The sequence below is a fragment of the Varroa destructor genome, unplaced genomic scaffold (genome assembly GCF_002443255.2).
Source record: "Varroa destructor unplaced genomic scaffold, Vdes_3.0 BEIS01000001.1, whole genome shotgun sequence".
NCBI classification, from domain to species: domain Eukaryota; kingdom Metazoa; phylum Arthropoda; class Arachnida; order Mesostigmata; family Varroidae; genus Varroa; species Varroa destructor.
The window spans coordinates 50,452,396-50,475,489 of record NW_019211454.1 but is presented as its reverse complement, the minus strand read 5'-3'; the positions used below and the strand labels follow the sequence as shown (position 1 = coordinate 50,475,489).

At 37.8% G+C, this 23,094-nt stretch overlaps 1 protein-coding gene across 4 annotated transcripts in view; it reads left to right on the top strand.

The window, feature by feature from the left end:
* The window catches only part of LOC111243506 (uncharacterized), a 209,098-nt gene extending 186,375 nt beyond the window's left edge, over positions 1-22,723 (top strand). Inside the window, exons 2-7 of one of the 4 annotated variants that reach the window (XR_015327560.1) lie at positions 7,059-7,155; positions 14,891-14,987; positions 15,185-15,270; positions 16,333-16,425; positions 19,912-19,965; positions 20,500-20,586. Coding sequence is in view for 1 of the 4 variants with exons in the window: in XM_022789180.2 (XP_022644915.1) it covers positions 14,891-14,987; positions 15,185-15,270; positions 16,333-16,425; positions 19,912-19,965; positions 20,500-20,649 (480 nt within the window). In the remaining 3 variants the exon portion in view is untranslated. Of the gene's footprint in view, positions 1-7,058; positions 7,156-14,890; positions 14,988-15,184; positions 15,271-16,332; positions 19,966-20,499 lie in introns of all 4 variants that reach the window. The other 3 variants (XR_015327561.1, XR_015327558.1, XM_022789180.2) reach the window with 3 other exon arrangements.
* The last annotated feature ends 371 nt before the right edge of the window (positions 22,724-23,094 follow it).

Sequence of the window (23,094 nt, the reverse complement as noted above, 5' to 3'; positions counted from 1 at the left end):
TATAGTGGGGACGGCGTAATCTGAATGGGAAATACGAAATATATATATATATACATCTCACACTTGAGCTAATTAAAGAAAAAAGGGGCTTCCGGCCAGAGATAACGGTAGTAAAGTGAATACATTCTGATTTACTGATACATACATTTTTTTAAGTTAGAACGTTTTTTGCTATTTTCACTGTGTGAAAAAATGCTCGGGATCACTTGTTTTTATATAGCGTGCAGGATTTTTCTCGTTTGTCGACGCTGAAGTCAGAAGCGATAGCCGCGTGTCGATGATTATTCTAGCGAGGCACTGAAAGAAATGCACATTTGCCACCTGGACCACGCGACTCTCATTCGTTAGCAGCACTCAATAGATGTTGTTATGAGCTGTTACAGAAATATTCTAAATCTCAACCTTTACTCTGCGAAAAAAAAAAAATCTTCAATTCAAACATTTACTTTTGTCAAAATGGTTCGTCGTTGAGCTCGTGCAATACATCACTTTATAGCTTAAACCGGCTTTTAGATACATGAGTAATCAACTGGGTTTTACATGGGAATTGCGTAATTTTAAATATTTGTAGGAATGGTACATTGTAGTTGCTAAAACTTGAGCACTTATGGCACCCTTTTAATACTACTAATAATAATAATGATACGAAATGAAGTTTCCTTTATTAAAGAAGTTAATTAATTAGTTGTGTATTGCGAATACGTTCAAGTGATTCGCTGTTCGGCGCACTTATAATTATAACATTCACAAGAGCATTGTGCTGATATATAAGGTTGTATTGCCGCGGAAAATAATCCCTGAAGTCAGAACGTTACGTATATGACCAGTTGTAGTACGTTTGTCGGCCTATTTATGAAAAAGGCTTCTATTTCAACCTGTTTGTTAGAATTTACAAAAAAAAAAAAAGGAACGCTTTTCACAACTGTCTAGCAAATCTTAAGTAGGCTTGTGATTTAGCTATATTACGGTATCGTAGTTTCATTTTGATTCGGGCTACTTTCCTTTTCACTTACTTTAGACCACTGCTCATTTTGTCAGTATTGCTTTAAAGAGCTTACCGTAGACTATTGGATAAAGCCTGAATGAATTGTATTTATAAAATGTACTTGTTCTCATCTAAATATGCCTATGTAAATACGTGTATAAAAATATTTTTGCTTTATAAGTACCATATTTTATTGGCATATCGAAAGTTGATTGAAAAATAAAACGAAATAATTTCCAGAATATTCATAACCCTACAACTTGCAATAAGGCGTATTCTACATTTGCTTACCTCAAGTTCTGCCAACGACACGGACTGCAAAACTTTTGTAAAATAAAGAACATTAATATCTATCGGCTTGGCCTTGTGTAAAGCCGAGCGCTGGACTGACTAAATGGCTAGATTCACTACTGCATTGCTTGATCAATTTGTTAAACGTTTTTAAAGAAACTTTAGCAAGGTTTTGCTAGATAGATTCATATATATATATATATATGTCACGAATATCTCGCCAAGGATGGATGGAACAGTTCATTTAACTTAACCGCAGTAAGTTTTTCTTATATTACTTTGGCTGACATTTAAGATCATAATGAAGTAACAATTTCAGGCGCAGACGAATGATTTTTCGATTAACACAAAATGCCTCCCACCAAAACAGAGATTACTTCAACTTGTCTTTTCCGCATAGTAGATCCCTTGTTTAGAACTCCATGAAGTACGATGCTAACCTATATAAACAAAACAATGTTCTTTTTCACGCACTGGGGTGATGACATCGGACAGGATTTAGTTTCTGCATTCATTAGAAAAAATATAGGTACCGCCGTGCTAGAATGAACCTGCTGTGCCCACGGTTATCAGGCACCCCTTGGGGGCCGACAAGGCTTTTTGATCATGCAATGGTAGTAGGCAATTTCTGTTAATGTATATGGTAGTAACTAATAGATGATCATAAAATCATACATTTATCTACAAACCACATTTTTCACTGAAATTATTTTCTTTCCCTGTTGTTTTTTTCTATAAAAAATATTTTCATATTTAAACATATCACTGGATCGGTATCGCTGTTATTATAGTTAATATAATTTGTTAGCTAGTGCACGCAGACAATATGCATTACACGTTGCAGTCAGTAATTAAAACAACACTGAAAAACGTAAAACCACACGTAACAAAGGGCGACTTTTACGGTATACCTACTGCATCATACGCATTCTTTCGCTTTGGTACCAATATCCCATTATTGTGATAGGTATCGTAGGTGGGCTATGCCGATTTCTACTGCTTCGATCAAAGGCTATGATGAGTATTCATGCTGTCAAAAAGTGTGCATTTAATACACAACTATCCAGCTTGTAAGTACGACCATTGTATAGCGATAAACGTTGTTTTATGAAAAGTATGCAAAAAAAAAGGGTTTCATATGCAAAAAAAGTTTGAAAAGACTAGCCTATAGAGCTTAGTTGCATGACCAGATCAGTAATTTATATGCTCTTCTTTGATTCGACAGTTATTTTCTGTGTGAAAATTTGAATGTGCTAAAAAAGCTTTTTAAGCCCCACTCGTTAATTTTTAGGCCTTTCCAAGCTAGACTTAATCGTTGTAAACGTTACTAGAGTTTCGGTTCACCTTTTTTTTTGTTTGGAAAGTTTTTATGTTTTATTGTCGCTCTACTTAGTACGAACAGAATAAACAATAAATTATGTTCACTTGAATTTTGGTATCGACGCACTGTTTTTTTTTTCACACCATAACGAGCTTTTTGTTTTGTTCTAGAATAAATTGCCTTCTTATGGCTACGGCTGGCGGACGGACGCACACGTGCGGCAGCGGCGATACACTTTAATCTGTATTCACATATATATACAATGTTTTTGACGTTTAAATTCCATATAATTCATTAACATACAAAAGTTTCTTTAAGGTATGTTGAACTCGGATTCATTTTCATTATGATAAAATAATTTAATCTCGTAAATCTAGACAAATACGCTTCCAAACTAAGAATTAAAGAAAAAGCATTTAATAACGAATTTTTGGCCTTGGATTATCTGCCATGTTAGGCCTAGTATACCGCTGCCAGTTTTTTGTTTTACAGCGATCTTCGGAAAAATAGATAAACATCATATAAACGCGAACAGGTCTTGTTTATTTACTTAATCTCAAGCGTTTATCATGAATAACTTGAATGAGACCCGTGACGGGGGATATACCTTTGTATGCGCGCTTGGTTCAGTGAAACATATCTCGCAACAGTAGATTATTTACTCCAGTTAATTATAGGTCTCAGAAATTATTATCAGCTTTTAATTATATCTATTATTATTATTATTACCCACATCATAAATCACCTAATCGAATAGTAAAATCTTAGCAGACTAAAATCACATTAGGATTATCAGAATCACTTGAATTCACAAAGAGTATTTGCATCGATCAGAACTTTTTCCTCTTAACTTACAGGTATCAGGATCGATTTAGTCTTACTTGAGCTTATAATTATAATCTTTGTTCTCGTTTTCAGGTGAACTAACAAAATGCTTAATCCGTGGAGAATTTTCAGCTGTCACTGTTACCCAATGAGTATCGATATATCAATGTCAAAATGTGCCCTCCGCAAAAAAGATCAGAGTCGTTCTTGGCTGTTTCAGCTTGATGTCTTGAAACGCCGGTCTACCAACGCACAATTATTGGGTGCTCCACATGAACACGCCTTTTTTATTTTCGGTTCTGGTTATACGATCCACCACCCCTTTCTCTGAATAACCTTGCAGGCCATTGAATCCACGTTAGTACGTCTTTACGTTAAGGCCGGCGAGCCTCCAAGTATCAGACAGTAAATGAAGCGCGGAGAAAAACATGCGAATAGACTATCTTTCGTCTATTTAATAGCATCGCAGAGGATAGTAAGGGGCTGGACCGCCGAATGGGCAAAAGAACAGAGAAGCATTAGTTACTTATTTTGAATGTATCGCGTATCTTAGGGGAATTGGTCTGTGATCTCAAGAATTGGACATGGATACCCTCAAACAAAAATAACCTGCCGTACTTATATGTACACTGTGTTAGGTGGAAAATAATGGCCTACTCTGTGAACTATTTCTATTGGCACAGAAGGGGTTACCATCTTTTATCAAAACGTATTTTCGGATGAGAACTCTAGTAATATTTTCGCTACTTGGTATTTTGACATAATACGACATACGCATACAAATATAGAGAGCAATAACTTTTTGCCTGGGGTTTTTCAATCGTGAAAAGTTGACTAAGTACACAATCGTTTAGAAGCGACGCTAAAGTTTGTTAATTGCAACAAAGAGCTACGAGGTTTCGCCATGTTAGGATGATCTCGGTATAAAAAACTAAAACACTAGATAAATTTTATATGTTCGTATGCTTAAGAAAAGGGTTGCCATCGAGAAGTTCGGGCTCCAATCATGTTGTATAAAATTGATTTGGACAGATTTAAAAATAATTATTTGTATCTTTTTGCAACAAGATGTATAGTGTCTAGCAGACATCTGAGGCACACCATATTGGCCCGATCTGCCGGGACAGTATATTTGTTATAGAAGCACTTAAAATATATCGCCTAAAGTTGGCTCGGGTCTCGAAATTGTATTCTTGCAGCTTATACCATAACGTCGATTTTGTGTTACTCTAAAAGCTGCAAACATAAAACTATACAAAAAGCCAATTAGTTACGGAAAAGTATGAAATTAATATAGTATGAAACATTGTTCATATTTTGTCAGTGCTATCGGGTATTGCCATAATTCATTACCAAGTATAAAGCTTTTTTGTTCCAGTCTTTGTTTTAAAAAAAAGAAAAAAAAGGCCTTAATTATCCCGGTGAAGTTTCAGAAGGGAAATTACCGAATAGTGGAACATAAAATACCAAATAATTTTGGTAATTTTTTAATAATAACACTGTATTTTTTTAAGGCTAGACAGGGCTTTTTATCTTACTAATAATGAAGGTTTTCTATTTGACTCGCGTATTAAGGCGTAGTCCTAGATATTTTATAATTAATAGATCATTAATGCGAGTGTCGGTTATTACTAATTTTACTTGGACTCTAATTCAGAACAACAAAGATATTACTCTGTTGATTAGGAAATTTATCCATTCATACATAACCAGCAGTCGCAAATGTAACTTATAAACATTGAACTTGACTACAGAAACTTACAATTCTATTTATTATTATGGGTCTGGTCGACGTTCGTTGCTGTACGTATCTTCAATTAGTTCATTTCTGCATTTATATAATAACTAAAGGTTTTAAAAGTATTTTTTTTTGGTTATTCATAAAACATTGTTTGTCCCAATTTATTCGAATGTTCTTGTTATCACGAAATACTCATGGACGCCTCGGCAATCTATGACATTATTTAACACAGCAGTATGAGTATTTGTCTAATCTCGTCTTATGCCATTTTCTTCATCTTGTGCCTTGCAGCAGCACTTCTGTACAGACAGAAGTGATTGCCATTATTTCATCGATGAGTTCCTTCGTTAATGCCTCTTATAATTTCTGTAGCAGCGCGGTAGTGTTTGTTCGAGCTGTAAAGGAATCGTCCCACCATATGGGAACCGGTTTAGAGAAAGCCTTGAACATTGTGGTTGACTATTGCCCGTATAATAGCCAAAAATCTTTCAATAGTTTATTTTTCCGATATTGCACATGGTGCACTTATTATTATATGGAATATGCTACTTATAGAGATGATACACTTACAGAAGAGAAGCTGATTCTTACTTGATATGGGTTTATAACAAAGAAACCTCCACCATTGCACATACAGTATATATATATATATATATACCTGTATGCTTGTCATTTTTCCAATTAAGTGATATCCTGTAATATAGACCTCTCTGATGAGGCGACTCTATGTGATTGATCTTTTATCGCAAGTTAACAAGAACGTGCGCTTTTATGAACTTCACTTTCTACATCTATAATTGGCAACAGACATAGTAGCGATCCAGTATACTGGGAACTTCGAACCCATAACGTTAAACACATTCTTCGCGCTAAGTCATCCCATAATAAAGTTTTATTTTATCTTTATTAACGACAAGGAATCGCTGTTTCGTTAGCGGAGATAGAAAAAAAAGGACTTGGAACTATTATTGAATCTTGTGTTATATGTTCGAAGCGAATCCTCAGTCGTAGCAAAAGTCTGAAAGTTCGCCACTCATGCCATAAATTACATAGCCGGAACTTTTTTTGGTATCAAATTAGCGTAATCGACGCAACTTAGTTCCATCGTACGTTTGACGATAACGATTATTTCTATCGGTTTATCGAGTATGGCTGGTTGGTTACTCCCGTCACCGCAATAATTCAGCTCTCTCCGTCAGAAAAACTTAAACCTACGACACGTAGTCGGTTAAAGCTATTGCCGCATTTGAGCGATTCGTCACTCACAGCACAATATGGCTTAAATACTGGAAAAAGTAGGACGATATGTTCAAAGGCTCTATTTGGCTAGCCAGTCTAAACCTCAATTTAGGCCCCGAGTTGCATGCCACAATGTCCCAATCGTATAATGATTTGCCTACGGTGCACTCGTAGCATACCAACATCGATTCACTATTATATATATGTATCGTGATAATTTGCAATAAGGATAAAAAGGAGAACGTAACTGAATGCTATAACATCCAAATGGCGAAGGTTAGCTCGCGGGACCTGCACTAACACCGTGACAATTTACTATAATTGAAATCTTTGTATTTAAATAATCAATATAATATAATATTTAATAATTAATAAAGGACCGTATAATTAGATTCCTGTCTTGTAACCAGACAGACCATAACGTGCGTCCACATACGTACACATCAGCCATCTGCAACTGCTGTTGTATCATTATAAATTGCGTTAGTTATGTTAAATAATTCCTATGAATTTATACCTATACTGTTCATTACATAGCGGCAGTAACTCCAGAGTCAAGGTTATCGTAAATTTCGTAAAAGTTAGTAAGTCGTCTTTTGTTTCATTTAACCCAGTGTTCGCTACATTTCTTTACTGTCGTACAATATCCGAAACAGGGACATGGATTACCTAGCTTTACGGTACGGGATTCGGACCACCAACCAGAATTCTGGGACGGTCTAAAGAAGACAACCGGGGCATCTGACCCTCGTGGTATGTCAGTGTAAATACACTTATTACGTATCTGTGAAAAATAGAGTCATCGCACAGATTCGACAGCATAAAGCCCACATTATTTGCAGAGTATTCAGAAAATGTGCACACTTAGTTTATCGTCGTCTAGCGATAAGCGGGCGGCATGTTCTGGGCAGAAAGGCCGATGTTATATAAGAGCTGGTACTGCGTGACAAAAGAGGTGGCTATCGATAGAAGCCTATTCTACTGGTTGTTTAATTTCCTTCTTCACCGATATTAATAAATAAACAAACAATTTATCTCAAAAATGAGACCAGGACCCCGTTTGCGATTCGTTTGATAAAAGTAATCTGGGCATAGTTTGTCTTATAGCTGTCGGTACTACTTTACATCATCTGATATTCGTTGTAGCTGGAGCATCTATATATGTGAAATTTTTTGCTGACACCGATGTTATAGCTAAGTAAACTAAGCTAAGCAAGAACTATATGCCGGTAATTGCGAGCTAACACATAATCAAAATTATAAGAAGGTTGAACTGGTTTAAACTGGTTTAATTTCGCTACTTGTTGCCCTTGATACGTGAATTTCAGATTTATTTCTACAAAAGGGGATTGACTTGCTAATTAAGTAGGACAAATTGCCAGGATACGCTGGCATCCTTCGACAGAGCTGGATTCTATAAGGACCATAATAAATGAACACGATAGCTAGACCTCTGATTCTAAACGAATGCCATGGATAAGGGGAAATATCTGTATGCTAAAGATAATCTCCACTTGGCATCACTCTGAAGACCCCTGTGTTGGTTCCTTTACGGAGTGCAGCTATTACAACAAGAAATGAAATTAAGGTCAAATCTTATTCTTTCACCCAACAAACACGTTTGTTTTACAGCGGACCTAAACTATAAATGTACATAAGGTAACGGATGATTTGAATCCATTTTCACCCTGTGTATGCACTTCAGCACTTCGAGGAGAGTGAAGTGCTAGTAGACACAGAACGTTTGGAGAGAAGACTACCTTTTAGTGAATAGAATATATTTTCTAGCCTATAGATCCGTGTCGTTTCTGAGCATGCTACTGTGCTTTGAATGACGAAAATCGAACTCCTAGTACCCAGCCAACAAAAACGTGATCATATGATCTGCGCGTGATATAAACTAGCAGACTTCATCGGGAGGAGTAGATCATAAAAGAATTCCCTAGAGAATGACCTGAAATCACCGATGTTTGGCCACTGTCGTTCTGTTATGCCATTCCCGAACCGAAATGTCGGAAAAACAGAAAACACATGCTTAATCTCAGTATCACTATTTCGTTGACATACATTTGTTTACGCATAGTATGCTACCACTATTCGTTGGTTGCTGTTTATTTATTTAACCTGTATATTTAACATTACTTTATGTGCAAAACATTATGTTCCGTATACTAATCAAACAAAAACGCTATAACTGCATATTATGCTCATCATAAACACAATATCTACAAACGTCTCGCTTCCTCTTGAGCATCAGGTAATTTCACTTGGGCACCTCAGACCCACTTAGGTCGAACAACAATGGATGTTTTGATAAGTTCCACTTCAAGTTCACAAGTTCGTAACGGGGTAGGAATTGAGAGATCTCCTTTTCATTTTCATATTTATATGTTCAAAGCAAAAAAAAATTTTAATTGTTTCTAGTTGATTTCAATCCGTCGGATGCTGTGTGTTTAGTCAGTGTCTATTTATCGGACTGTACATTGTCTCATTTTAGACTTGGCTAATATGACTGATACAGCTGAGCACTGTTGAAAATTTCGATATGGAAGCGGGCCAGCAGTTCGCCAGTATAAGAGCTTTGAAATCTTTACTTACCATTCTCTGCAGCCTACAAACCAGTTTGTTCAGATATTGAGCCTATAGACTAAACACATGCTTCTGTCATTAAATAACAACGTTACAAAATGCCCCATAAAAAACCGCGCTGCATTTTTGCCCGCTCTAAACTTTCTCAATATAGATGCAAATATGCCGACAATGAGGAATCCATCGTGATTATCACTAGACTGGACTATATGATTCTCTCGTTAACGTCGAGAGCACCTAGAGAGTACATACTATTTGGCCTAACAGACTATTTTCCTACAAAGAATATCAGGTACTAATTCTCTGAAGGAGGCCTCAAATCCAAGGCGATACAGAATAGTTATTTCACTTACGACGCAAAATTAGATGGTCCAGGACTCTTCCTTAAAACTCTCTATATGGCTTAGTACCACAAGTTGCTTTGTGCCGATCAGATCAAGCACGTAACAAGGGCTCTTGATGAGACCAAACTTCTTGTTGAATCTGTGATAGAAAGAGGAGAATAAAACTTTTTCCCATTCTGCGCCAATGATAGCAGCAATGAAGAGTATTGCTTTTGTTGGAATTATCAAGGCATTTTGGCAAATATTTTGCCGTTGTTGCCACCAAACTTGATTCCTCGTTGCATAATAATGCCCCTATGGCAGAGCGGTCCTGCCAGCTGCACGTGTCCTTCTGACTTTTCTAACTTCGTTCTTGGCCGATCCTTCATTTCGAGTTATTCACGATATCCAGCTCTAGAGTCCCATTGGACACGAATGCTGGAGGCGTAAGTGCACGCGTACGCAGTCTCAGAACCACGCAAACTATATATATGTGCCGTTCCGGTCTGATTGGATGTGAGCAGGATCTTCGCTCTAATTTGCACTTTTTTTTCTCGATTCAAATCTATATTATGCAATGAAATATAAATGCAAGAAGTTAAACGGTAATTCGGGCTTTAAGCCTTTGATTGAGATAACGTGTTTCTTCAATAATATTTTCGAGATGAAAATACTTTTACAGCTGCTATGTTGTGTTTCATATTCACGTCTTGTTCCGGTTGGCGTTCGTTCCCGTTACACAACAAAGGAAAACAGTCTATGCTTGAGTATATCAATTCCGTGTTTTATGGTGGGTGACATTTTTATCTTGCTGAGGCTTTCCTTTTTCTAATTGTAACGGTTTATGTGGAAGCTAGCGAGGAATGTTGCCAATGTTTTTGTACTTAATTATCGGATAAATTTGTCAGGATATATTTCGAATAGTTTAAGTCCAGTCCGTGTTCGTAGCGTGTATGCCAACTGTTTTCTTCGCACAAGTAATGTCTCTTCCGTTATTACCATTCGGGCGTTTGTAAGTGATACAGGCTTGCTTGCTTACTATAATAACTATATGCTCTATCGTTCCAGATCTTCAAAGAATCAGCTTCCTTCTAACATAATCGGTCGAAATGTACAAATGACTTAGTTTATCCCTTAATTTTTCTAGAACGACAGCGGTATTATTTAATACTCCACAGTCTACAGTCCATATTCCTTATCTATTAATATCCTCAGACTAGTCTCTTATATACTTTGATAAGGCAGCTGTTTTTCGGTGTTGTGCTTCAGTTTTCGGGATTATGCTTCACGTCAACCTGTGTTCGAGTCAGCACAGTCTTTGGCATCTCTTGAACTCAGACGCTACTGTAAGATAAAGCTAGAAGATACAGACTTTGTTTCGGGCAACATAGTTGTCTTAAATTGTCCTATGATTTGTTATCTGTATACTAACTCTCTAAGTTTTAAGCATTTACCTATTGATAGGCACGTTCCAAAGCGTACCCCTCGCTCGTTTAATGGCATGTTGGTAAATTGTAGACAATGACACAACACAACTTAAGTTCGTCTACTTTTAACGATCGTCGCTACTATAACAAGCGGCTAAGAGGAACGAGGCTATTGAGTTTTTGCGAGATGGCGACAAAACATAATCCATGACTTGAAAAAACCAGATCGCTTTAAGTAATTTTTCTCGTTTATTTCTGTACTTGTTACCGCGCCACTAAGCTTTTTTCCCAATTTATCCTCAACCTTGTTCAGTTTTCACTCTTCATACAACAGTGAGAAAATCATCTTTGATCATTCTGAGGCGGTTGGCAGAGTAAGTCGTCGTATATCAGTAGATGCACTAATTTTACTTCATATAATTAGGTAGCTATCAACTTGATAATGTTTTTTGTCCGTGCAGTGCTCTCCAAGGTCTTTCCCTCAGATTGAATTTATTTTCCATTTTAATGGTAGATATGAATGATCGCATTTATTCTTTTATAGAATACTAATTATATGTTAATTCTCTTAAATTATACGCTTTCTATAAAACTGTTCTAGAGAAACCTATCTTGATAGTGGAAGTAAAATGAAATGATCATTTGCATTTCAAAATGCGCTGTCTTCTGCTTCAGAGACGATCAGTATTATACAACCGATAGGAACATTATAATAATCGTAGTGAAATAAAAGATCCTGGTATTGTTGTGATACCTATTTTGGATTTTAGCGCCTATATTATGCAAACAGATTAGCCCACCATTCTCGTTTCTTATGCAGCTCAAGGTCGTTCTACCATTAAAAAACCTTGTTCTATATCATCATTTTTTAGTTTTACCAAACTTCGTATACTTATATGAAGTGCGGTAGCCTCGCTACAGGTAACACAAAAACTATTAAGCGTGTGCTAAAATTCGTTGCTTCAAGTTCAGTAGCTCATAATCGTACAACTCGCGTCTGTTTCATAGCAAAAGTCTACTTTCAGCGCAAGTTGCGGAAAAAATAAATTCGAAACGTTTATCGCTAGTTAAATAGCGATATTAGTGAAATTATAGTGGAGAACGTGCAGGATGCTAAGGCTGATAAGCTGTGTCTGATATTTTTTCTTGTATAAGCCGTGTTCTTACACAATAATTGTATTCCTTTTGACAAAATCAAAGTGAAACTTCCTCCCTAAGTCCTTTGAAAATACGATGTAACTACATTGATAAACAAAAAAAGAAAATAATATCTACGTAATCCCTTTAGCTGCGTGGACACTTGTTCTAGATCGTCACTTTCTAGCCAGATCGGTACTCGTTTTCGATTTGACACAATGGGTTCGGGTGCAGTAGCTACCTGCAGCAACTCTTTTTACTCCAAAATTTTATGTTAGTAAATACATTGTCGAAATTCCCGATTAATTATCGTTTATGAATTTAGACGCGCTTACCCAATTGAAAGAACTTGCTTCACCACTTAACGTTCGACCGTTAAAATGCCGTGACGTATTTTGGAGTAACTTATAATTATGAAAAGAGAATTAAATGGAAGCGAAATACAGAGTTATGGTGAAATCATGAGCTACATAATAAATATGTTTTTGGCGCCTTTTCATGTATTCCGGCTTACTTTACGGTGGTGCTAATTTTCGTGTTACCTAGCACAAGGGTCTCGTGTACCCTCTCTAGGTGTCCGCTTCTTTACAATGCTAAAGTTTGACGTTGATAAATTCAGACACGACGCGTTTCTATGCCATACAGCATATTGACAAGACGTTTATAATCAAAGTTTTTCCTAGAAAACCTGTATTTGCCTTACGGCCTACTACGTAATCCCAGCTCCCGCTGTGCACGATGAGTCAGCAACTGTGTGAAGTAGCCCCTATTACCATTGCAGAACTACACTGAATACGTTCTACTATTTGTTGATGCGTTTTGTATGTAGGCCTAATATACCGTCAGTCCTGAGAGCAATTATAACTTCATGCAGTTCATAAGTTCATGCAGTAGATTGTCATCAGTCAGACACAGACAAGATTTTAAGTTACTCGAAATGTTGCCTCTTCTGTCTGCTCACTATTCCGTCATGCTATAAATTGTTCTGTCACTAACTCGGAAAGGTCCAGCACCAAGCTATTAGTTAAACTTTTCGAAAAATCGCTATATTTGTTTACCACCTCTGGGGCAATTGCGACGACATCAACTTTTTTTAACGCTGTTTTTAGACGAAGTGTTGATTAATGAAGACCTACTGGAATAATAGGATGGATATTTCTGCTATAATAAAAACATGCGTATAGCCTAGATCTTTTAACTGTAACACTGACAAGCGAATTGGAACAGCAGGAATGTACAAGCACCGTTCATTTGAAACCCTTACGCCTACCGGGCTAGCATACATCTAAAGGCAAGTGAACGATGGTTACCGGCGGCTGTTGCTTTGAACCAAGTCTATCATGTTGATTACTAACGTTGTTATGAGGTAGACAATCATCTGTTGTTTATATTGCTACATAAAAAAGTACTGAATGAACGACTTGCACGCATCGAATGTTGATGAGCTGCCGACTAGCTCTTCAGCAATGTTCCACAGTGTTATTTAAAAACAACCTACTACTAGGTATTAACAAAAAAAAATTAAACTTTAAATGGTCCTTGTCTTATAGATACGCATAGACAACAGTTAATGGTAGTACTAGCTACATTTTTATCATACACTTGCAAATATTTACAAACCACCTATATGATTGCTGTTGAATTTTTACCCTAATTATTCTTATCTATCAGGACAACATCGAAATAAAGTTATCAGTGAAAATGACGATAACGATAGCGCATTTCAGTGACTATGAAATTTTTAAGCCGACAGCAAAGACTTCGTACCAACAAGCTTCACATGACGAGCTGACATCACCGACGCTAATAAGTAGCTAGGTTTATCGAAAAGCTCGACTGCTAGCCAACGGCGTACCGCATCCACTTTCAGAACTGATCAATTAAAATTTCACTCGGCCTGGTGTGTCGGTACCGTCATGGCTGACAGCACAGTCGATATACCTACGACTTCGCTAAACGCCAGCTCGTTCGTTTTCAATTTCTAACATTTGCGTAGTTTGGATCAGATAGACCTCTTTGTGTGCTTCTATTTACGTGTGGAAGGGCTCCAGAAAAAAAGTCGTTGAAATGTTGCCAGTGCTCGATGGTCAGTCTCGCCGTTCATTAATTACGTGCGTCTATAGTTAGCAAGAAGAATAACAAAACAACAAGTGGGGTGTGTATGCCAAATCTAAAATGCTACAAAATGCAGTCGAACAAATCTAGCGCAGCGAAAAGTACGGCTAGCCTGGCAGCCCTGACTTTGGTGGTAGTGGTTCTATTTTTCTAGTTCGGTCCCGTTGGTATTTTGAACAATTTTCTGACGCCGGAAATTGATTGCAAATCATCGCGGCAAGATAAGCGACACACCGAGGCGTGGTTTACGAAGTCAGAGCACGTCATTGCAGTCGAAATCCACCAGTCGTTTACAGCGCGTTCGATTATACGTCTTCCAAGCAAAAGCTGTATTTAGATCTTTTTTTTTTCTAGCGAGGCCAACGTTAATCGCAATAGATAACGGCTTGTACTAGCCGTCAGTGCCTTGTCTTGCACGAAACTTCAGGGAAAAGCTAAGCGCATTAACGGAAATAAAGCTATTTGACAACTGGTGTTCCGTGTACTTACGTATATAGTAGTTGCTACCAAAAAAGAAAAATTTTTGTGATGGCTACGCTGCCAAGAGAGACACCAACTGTGTTACCTTTCTACTGCTAATCTAACATTAGAATTCGTATATATAAACGCCATTAGAGTCCTAAGAAATTTGTGACGAAAACTAGAATACTGGAAATGTGGTGATACCCGGCCTTAGACTAAAATATTATTGATTATTTAGTAACACATTCCTAAATCATTAACATATCATAGAATAACGTAAAGTAAACTAGTGTTATCGTATTTATAAACTGTGCAGAGCCTGATAAAGAAAGCTACAATGTCAGATTTTCTCATTGCGTCAAAAGGGGCGTAGGGGCTGTGATACTAAGCGTATATGATACAAATAATGCATTTCCGCAACTTGTTCATTTTCAGTGCATCCACATTGTGGAGTTCTTTGCGTACACGTACCTCCTAGCAGCCTACTTCCTGATTCATTTCGACACTGTTCCCAAAAGCACGAACGTCTGGTGTACGTATTAACGTTTCTCAAACACTCCGAAAACGTTTAATACTGGATAACACCGAAGTTTTTATTGCCTTACTCTACACATCTATGGACCCATTTTGTTAGTGTCGCCAGATTGATGAATGTTTACACAGTAATCTGCCTTGGAAACACGCAAAAAATTAAGCATGATCTTTTTGCCTTAATTATGTCGACCACAGGGAACGTCGTGTACCCCAGCAGTCTGATACTTCACACCATCATCCAGTGCTTCTGCGCCATCCTTTTGATTGTCGGTGCCACCAAGGTAAGTGAAGGAAACGATGCTAGCGTTCTTGAAGTCATTTTTCATGTTAGTGATAACACCCCTATCCTGAAAGGCAAACCAGCTCAATTAATTATGTTGTATTCTCCTTAGTTGATCAGCAAGGCGTATTCTTAAGGTCGAAAGAACCGTGGCTGGACAAATGGGTTAGCGGTGAAACAAGGTGAAAACGGTTGAAACTTCTGGCGTTTATTCCAACTATCGAATTTTTATAGCCTTTCGCATATATGTAGTGTTCCTTACCATTCTATTGCCTTGTGAAATCTGCTCAGTTCCAAATTTAAGATGATACCGAATCATGTCAATTATTGACAAGGTCCCATAACGACTAAGGAATATAGAAAATATATAAAGGATAGAAAAAGCACCATTTAACACATAATTTTGTGCTTCGATCCGACAGTCGACATTAATCTGGATAAAAGATGATTACAGTTAGTTTAGAAAAACCCTTTAAAAGATATCTGCATGGAATATGTACTGTTCAACGGGTCTTTAGTTTCCGTGCTTCCATGCACAAACGTGTATGACCGATGCCTGAAGCGTCTGCCTGCGTAGTTATTACGTGTTGAGCGCTTGGCTTTCAGTTTAATCGAAGTCACATCCCAATTATGGCGAAACTTCGTAAACGAGCGCTGAAGACGCCTGATGAACATTGCGGTCGCCCACAGGCGGTGAAAAGTTTCGGCATCTAAAATCATTCGATCAATACGAATATAGGATGATCCGCAATATTTTTGATAAGGATAGGCACTCACTGCGCATAGTTCTGGCTGAATGTCAAAAAATAGCGCTTCTCAACTAATTCATTTGTAAAAAGCGCTCATAAGTAGAGTCTACTCTGCTATCTGTCACAGTGGTTCATATGACTGCGTGAAGATATATTGTTGGAAATGTCGAAAAAGGAAATAGATTTTCGCGTAGTGTTATCGATTATTACTGTCAGTATTGCTTATTACTTAGATCTGATCGATTTTTGTGTTTCTATGGATGCTGCTCGCCACTGTTGGGATGTACGCATGATTCTCTCTGACGGCGTTGCAGAAGAAGAAGTCGCTCATGCTCCCCTATATTATCGCCGAATGCATTGAGATCCTACTTCTTGCCAAGGCCTCCGTCCTCCTCGCGTTTACTTCCGTAAGGCCAACATCTGACAACCGCACTAAGGCCGACTGAGGGCCACGCACCTTCATCTCGTTCTTTACACCCACGTGGACATGCGGACACCACCCGCTTCACGAAAGTGGTGACACCAAGGACATCAGCTTGCCCAAGAACTGGGTTACACGCCACCCACGACGCCACACAGGGGCACTATTTATCCCATTCAGTCGACAACAAGGGCTAAAACTTGTCACAGGGTAGCCTAGTGTAGCAATTTATTTTTTTGTTTTCTATCAACATGTAATAAGGCCCAACAGTTTTCTGTATCTAGAGTTAATACCGTTGATTCCTGGCCGTGAATCTCATTTTCTTTTCTTTGTCTCAGTTTTCAAGGAATATAATACTAGTTTCTAACTTATACGCCATAGATTTAAGAATACGCTTAATTTTATATAGCGAAATCATATAGCGAAAATTTCAAGTAAGTAACTGTGTAACGTCTATAAGGCCCTGCGAAGTTTCTATAGCAGGCACAGAACGCTGTTGGTCTTCATGATACTTACAGTGACAAAAAATACACACTGGTCTCGCGTGTAGTTACGTCTGTGCATGTCGGCAGGAAGGCCTTTGCAGAATTAGATAAGTCTCTATTTTTGCATAACCAAGTCCCATTTACAGAGTTAACCTTATAAAATTTCCCTAGCCTAATTTTCCTAATTCCCCCTAGTATTCAAACCGCCCGCTATTAACCGATTCCTCCTAGTGTATAAATCAGTTTTCATTTTTTATTGTTACCTGATACAGTTTTAATGTTGCAGCCGATGTTCTATACAGTGCCATAGATAGTTAAGTCTACACGGTAAAGTTCTCTAGCACACTAGAATGCAGGCACACTTGTCCGTGTCTATTAGTCATTTATGGAATGAACACTTTACTTTTTTTGTATATAAAACTTTGAAATTCGACTGATACTATCATGGATCGCATCGAATTTACGTTGTTCGTGTAAACACACTATCGTACAACCGAAATATCGGTTTTATGTGTAATTTAAATAACAGCATTAGAACTATATGCGTGTAGCAAACACAGTTGTTGGGATTCTGGACGAAAGCTGTCATGGACGAGCGTCAGTTCGGTCTGACAGCATACGCAATAGCGTGCATCAGAGCGTTTGTTTCGGCACTCTTGTTATACTTAGAGATGAAAATACCGACACGCCTATTATCTTTCGAAGGCGGCAACCGTAATCGCGTTAGATCACGTCAACGGCGGCGACATTTATAGCTGCATAGCTAAAATATTGTCTCTGATAGATTCTGTATGTAGATCTCTTGACGCGGTATTAACAAGCGTTTAATATGTTGTTTTCCCTGCCTTTAATAGCCACGACGAATATTTTTTGCCTGCGATTTTAGATGACTACAAAATAATTGCTAACGGTATTGGTTTTGATAGATACCGCATTGCGTCGTACTGACTAAATGTTGCGGACCAGTTTTTCATTCATTTTGCCAAAAGTGTTAAGTCATCATGTATAATCAAACTACAAACTCACCAAGCAGGACCAATCTAAAGAAAAGACGAGAGCAAAGAATCTATTTCAACATTGAAGACTTCATAGACCGACATTAACAGCATTACAAAGATATTCTGACAGTAACCGGGTAATTAAATGATAACCATATGAAAAATCAGAACAGATCACTGACCTACAACGTTCTTTCCACACAGTGCAGGATTTTTGCAACACCCAGGGGTCGATCCCCGCTCACCTTCGGCGCCACTCTCACAAGGGGTGCAGATCATATTATACCTTCTTGACAAAAACCTAATCACAGGGCAGGCCTGGAAGGCCTGCCCTTCCAGACAAGGTGCCGAGAAAGATTTGAAGACACGACCGCAGCAAGAAAAAACACTAGGCGGCCTGAGAGATGTTAACTCCGTCATCATATTCATCAGAGCCACCATCAGCAATTCCTAATCAACCGACGCTGTGATTCGGTTTACATCTGTTTGGTCTGATATTTAATCTAAAATGGCGAGATCGTTCAACTAGCCATAACTGCAATGTTGCAACATACGGAGTGTTCAAAAAGTGACACAACTGCATCGAAGACCAACGAGCTTGAACAGATTAGCCAGTTACCGATGACGTTGCGTCATTTTTCAAACACCAAGTATAGTCCAAGCCTTCGTAGACTCACATTGCTAATTAAATTTCATGATTTTCTTACTAGTCAGTTTAACCTAGCATACCCCTTTGGTGGATGGAAAAACACGTGGGTTCGAAACAGATACCATCCAGTTTTGCTGTCGGCCTTTCGATTCAGGCACAAAAAGCAATACTGATGATTCAAAGAGCAAATATTCGACAGCATTAGCCGCGGCCTTGATTTTACGAGGTTGTTTATGCTGAAGTTGAGCGATCTTGGCCCCAAATATTGGCAATGACGAAATCACAATTCTACATGTACTATATCTATGAGTATGGCAGAAAGCAAACATTCCTGTTCTATTATACATGAGAATGAGCAAAAGTAGGCCTAATGTGAAAAAAGATGTACAGCTGTAAGCTTAACTATTTTATAATTGCATTCTTCAGCTTCCCATTGTATTCTTACTTTTGCTTCACCCTGCATAATACTACAACTTAGATCATTCACAGTACAAAAGGAGCACAATAGACGATTTACATCGAAAGCTACAAACAGTATTGTACAGGTGTATTTTCTAAACGAATACTGGAACCCTCACGTGATACGGACCCAACTCAATTCCGATTTAAGAATCAAAGTTCAGTTGTACATATACAGTCAAAACGGTCAAACTGGCAGACATCAAGGTAAAAACGAATCCAAAAGTATATATTTATATATATATATATATATATATATCTATATCGATATTGTATATGCAAGCAGAAGGTACATGCATACACTGGAATTTATGCAAATATAATGTGATTCAATACTAAGTATGGCATTGTGAAAGATAGAAGACACGGAATAATCTGAGGAGTCAAACCGTGACATCTGTAAACAAAATTATTAAAACTGTCAAGTCCTAGATACATTTGCAAAGTCAATAATTTTTTTTCGAGCAAATAACTATTGTAACCCATGTTCTATGAGACTTACTCAGATTATCCTATCTTTTAGAAAGAAATTTTGTTGCAGACGGCAATTCTTGTAATGTAAATGATTTTCTACACGTTTATTACAAAAACAAGCTGACGATCTAAATCCGGCTGGATAGGCAGAGACCGTTCCCTATTTGAATTTGATCAAAGTATCTGTTTGCTTCTGAAAGCAAGGCAGAACATTATGTTGTTTTTTAATGTATCTATACTTCTCGAAAGCCACTTTTGTCTTATAAAACCAGTAACAGTGCCGTACTGCAATGTCGTTCCCTAACTATAATAAGATGGATGTAAACGGTGCATTATCCCTATACTTTATCACGCATACGGCAGTTATCAGGGCTTCCGTTTGGTACTAACTAAGTTGCTTTTTACAGGACCCTACTAGCTTCTGGATCATCGCCACCTCCGTTGCTTTCATGAGCGTTCAGGTAAGTAATCTTTTATTATGGCTAAAGAGATTCTCACCCAGAACACGTAAACGTCATTCACACAAATTACCAATAATTTTTAACTTATTTCAAGTAGGACTACTACACTAAGTATTTTATTGTAAGTTGTTATGGTAAGTTATTGTAAGAAACTAGTATAAGCACTTGTTTTGCCAATTACAATCAATTATCGGTCTACTAACTAATATGATTATGTTTATTGCAGCGTTCCAAACATCGGTAGAAGCTCCGTCGTGTTTAGGCGACGCCTAATTCTAAACATTATAGCTGAATTTAGTTTTTTTTTTCTCATTGTAATGTATTGTATTACTAGTGAGCAAATCTACTCATTTTCAAATACGGAGGACAGTCTTCTTTTTCATAAAAATATTGTTAAGTTCTGCCGTGGCAAATGGTAGAACATCGATGGAGCTGATACGCTTTTCGAAAAATTTCTAATCGCGGTTGTGATTGTTGTCGGTGTTGTCGCCTTTACTTTGTGTGATGCTCTCGCACTGCGATGCCTTTGCACAGGTCTTCTACGTGATCGTAGCTGGACGCCTGTACAGACGTTACAAGCGCGAGGAGCTCGAGGTTCTTCCCCACGCCTACGAAACAGAGACCAAGCAACCATTGCCACCTTCTCCAACTTCCTTCGTGTCTAACTACATCTACAAGGTCTAAAATTCCACTGATCGAACAAATTTCCTACGATTATAACCTGTCGATGCCATGAAAACATGACGAAAATGTTGTCATCACCTAAATTAATACCTTCTAATAACAATGAAATAGTTGTACGGTACAAAGTCATGTACTGACGCTATGGTCTGTGACCTAAGCACTTTGGTAGCAAGGGTTTTGTAACGAAAAACACGCGATAAAATAATACTTGTTCCTAGATATGAACATATCGTACTTTGGTACGACCCGCAGTGCACTCCAGTTGGACCTCGTTGTTCAAGCTGCTGGCTTGGCGGAATTATTGACATAAAATAACATCGCTATGAAACTGGGCGATCTATAGCCATCCACAGGTAGAAGACACTCATGCATAAGGCGTCCTTTGCTTACCTGTGCCATGTCTAGTTGATAATGTAAAAAGCCAAATAGATTCGTAAAAAGCCTTCCTGAATGTCGTCTACCAGGGCTCCATTTTATTAAAAAAAAATTGTCTATTATAGAACAAATTAATGTGACGATGACTCAATGAGCTGTCAACAACTGTGTTCCTGATGGTATCAGTAAGAGACACAAGAAACATGCTAAAAAGGTCAGCTCACAATACAATGCAATGTCGTTTATAGATATCCTATATGGATCAATAGTGAAAAGAAGCAGTATTACCACATACTGTGTTCTTGCGATGATTGTATGGTTTTTTTTAAAGCCAAACGCCGGTCACCGAACATGCACTGTCGTCACAGCTGTAAATATTTAGCTAACCTATCTAAACATTTTCCGGTGCCGGTGCCTTGGAACAATTACTAAGACGAATTATCGCATAATCGTCAGCATGGTGACTTACGTTTGGTATGGATCACCACCTGTAGTCGATCTTGGTCAACTGAAATTACGCTGGTTAACTATATATAACCTATCTAAGAAATACTGGAGATGTCCCCTATCGGGGCCGAAATAAGCAGCGAAATGCAAAAAAAGCAGAGCAAGTGGTCATCGAAAATAAACAGCAAAAGGGGAAAAAGAACAGAAAATGACAACAAGTAGACATATGAGTATACTGCTGAGGTTGTGTTCGTTGTAGGAGAACTATATCGATCTATTGTTGTAAATATACCAGAGTCATCACCCACTTATTCAAATTTATTCACCTGTTATATTTCATCCAATGCGACAAACTGCCAGCCAAACTGTTAGAACGGTCAAGGTGAACGGTATTAACGCATGGCCCTTTTAGGGACGCCATTGACACCTTCTAATGGCCAGTGTTACCAGACACAACTGTAGGTTTTTTTCTTTTGTGAAGCGCGATAAACTGTACGTAGTTTAACCATAAAAGCCAGTTATTGTAAAATAAAATAGTTACACAATAGAAAAAAGACAAAATTTTCCAAAAATTTTCGCCTTTTTCTAATTTTGGCGTTGTGTCAGGCAGATCTAGTCCACTTTTCAAAACGAGTTTGGCAGATTGTCGCTTCATTGAAGCTTGACTCGAGATTTCGAAAGGATTCATATTTATGAGGTTCCTATTAATCGAGAATCAAGCTGAGATAATAACTTTGTATCGTATGTCTCCATATGGTATACCTGATTGTGTAAATGTGCTTATGTACGTGTGTTTACGAGCTTGCCGGCGACGACTATTGAAGTTTTTACATAAGAATAATATCAAATTATATTTAGCATCAACAATCAGAAGAGACTATTAATGACCGAATATATAACTTATGCTGGTGTAAGAAAGTAATATGTAAATTACTATGTTATGTTATTTTTTTTACTTTGTCGTCCCTGCACGGATTACTGGCGCGCTCTTGGTCACGTCGATTAAGCGTGCATAGAAAGCCGTGGCAAGTTAAAAGGTCACTGCGCCGATAGAGCGGCTTAGGCCGGCTCGTTCTCGGCAAGCCCAAATGCCATATAATTAACCCCCTGAAGTTGTCAGAGATAGGAAATAGAATAGAAAACAAAGCAATCATAACTGAAAGAAGCTCAAAAATATCGTATTGTATATATCCATGGCGAAAGAATCAAAGTAATAATAGGATATTATATATACATAGAATTAATGCTAAAATCGCGTGTTTTCATTTATAGATAGATTGGTACGATCTTTGTCGAATTTAGGATTATTCGATTCTGATCGAATCATACCCAAAATACTTGGTCTATTTTGGTTCCAGATAGCCTCTGTATTTTGGCTTTAAGTATTCCTGGCCTGAAACTAAGCATAAATAGTAGTAATAATAATTGTTTTGTTAGGTTTACGCAAATTATAACATTACAAGCTGTTTTGTTATTGTTTTCTTGTCCAAGAAAGCGTAAAAGCAAGTCGTCCAAAACAATGCCTAGCGGCTGAAGTCATGGGCGTAAAAATTGGCATATTTACTGGAGTGGAATCGTAATCTCCCTGTTGTGAAGCCGTATCTTGTAGAAATTTTCTTCAAG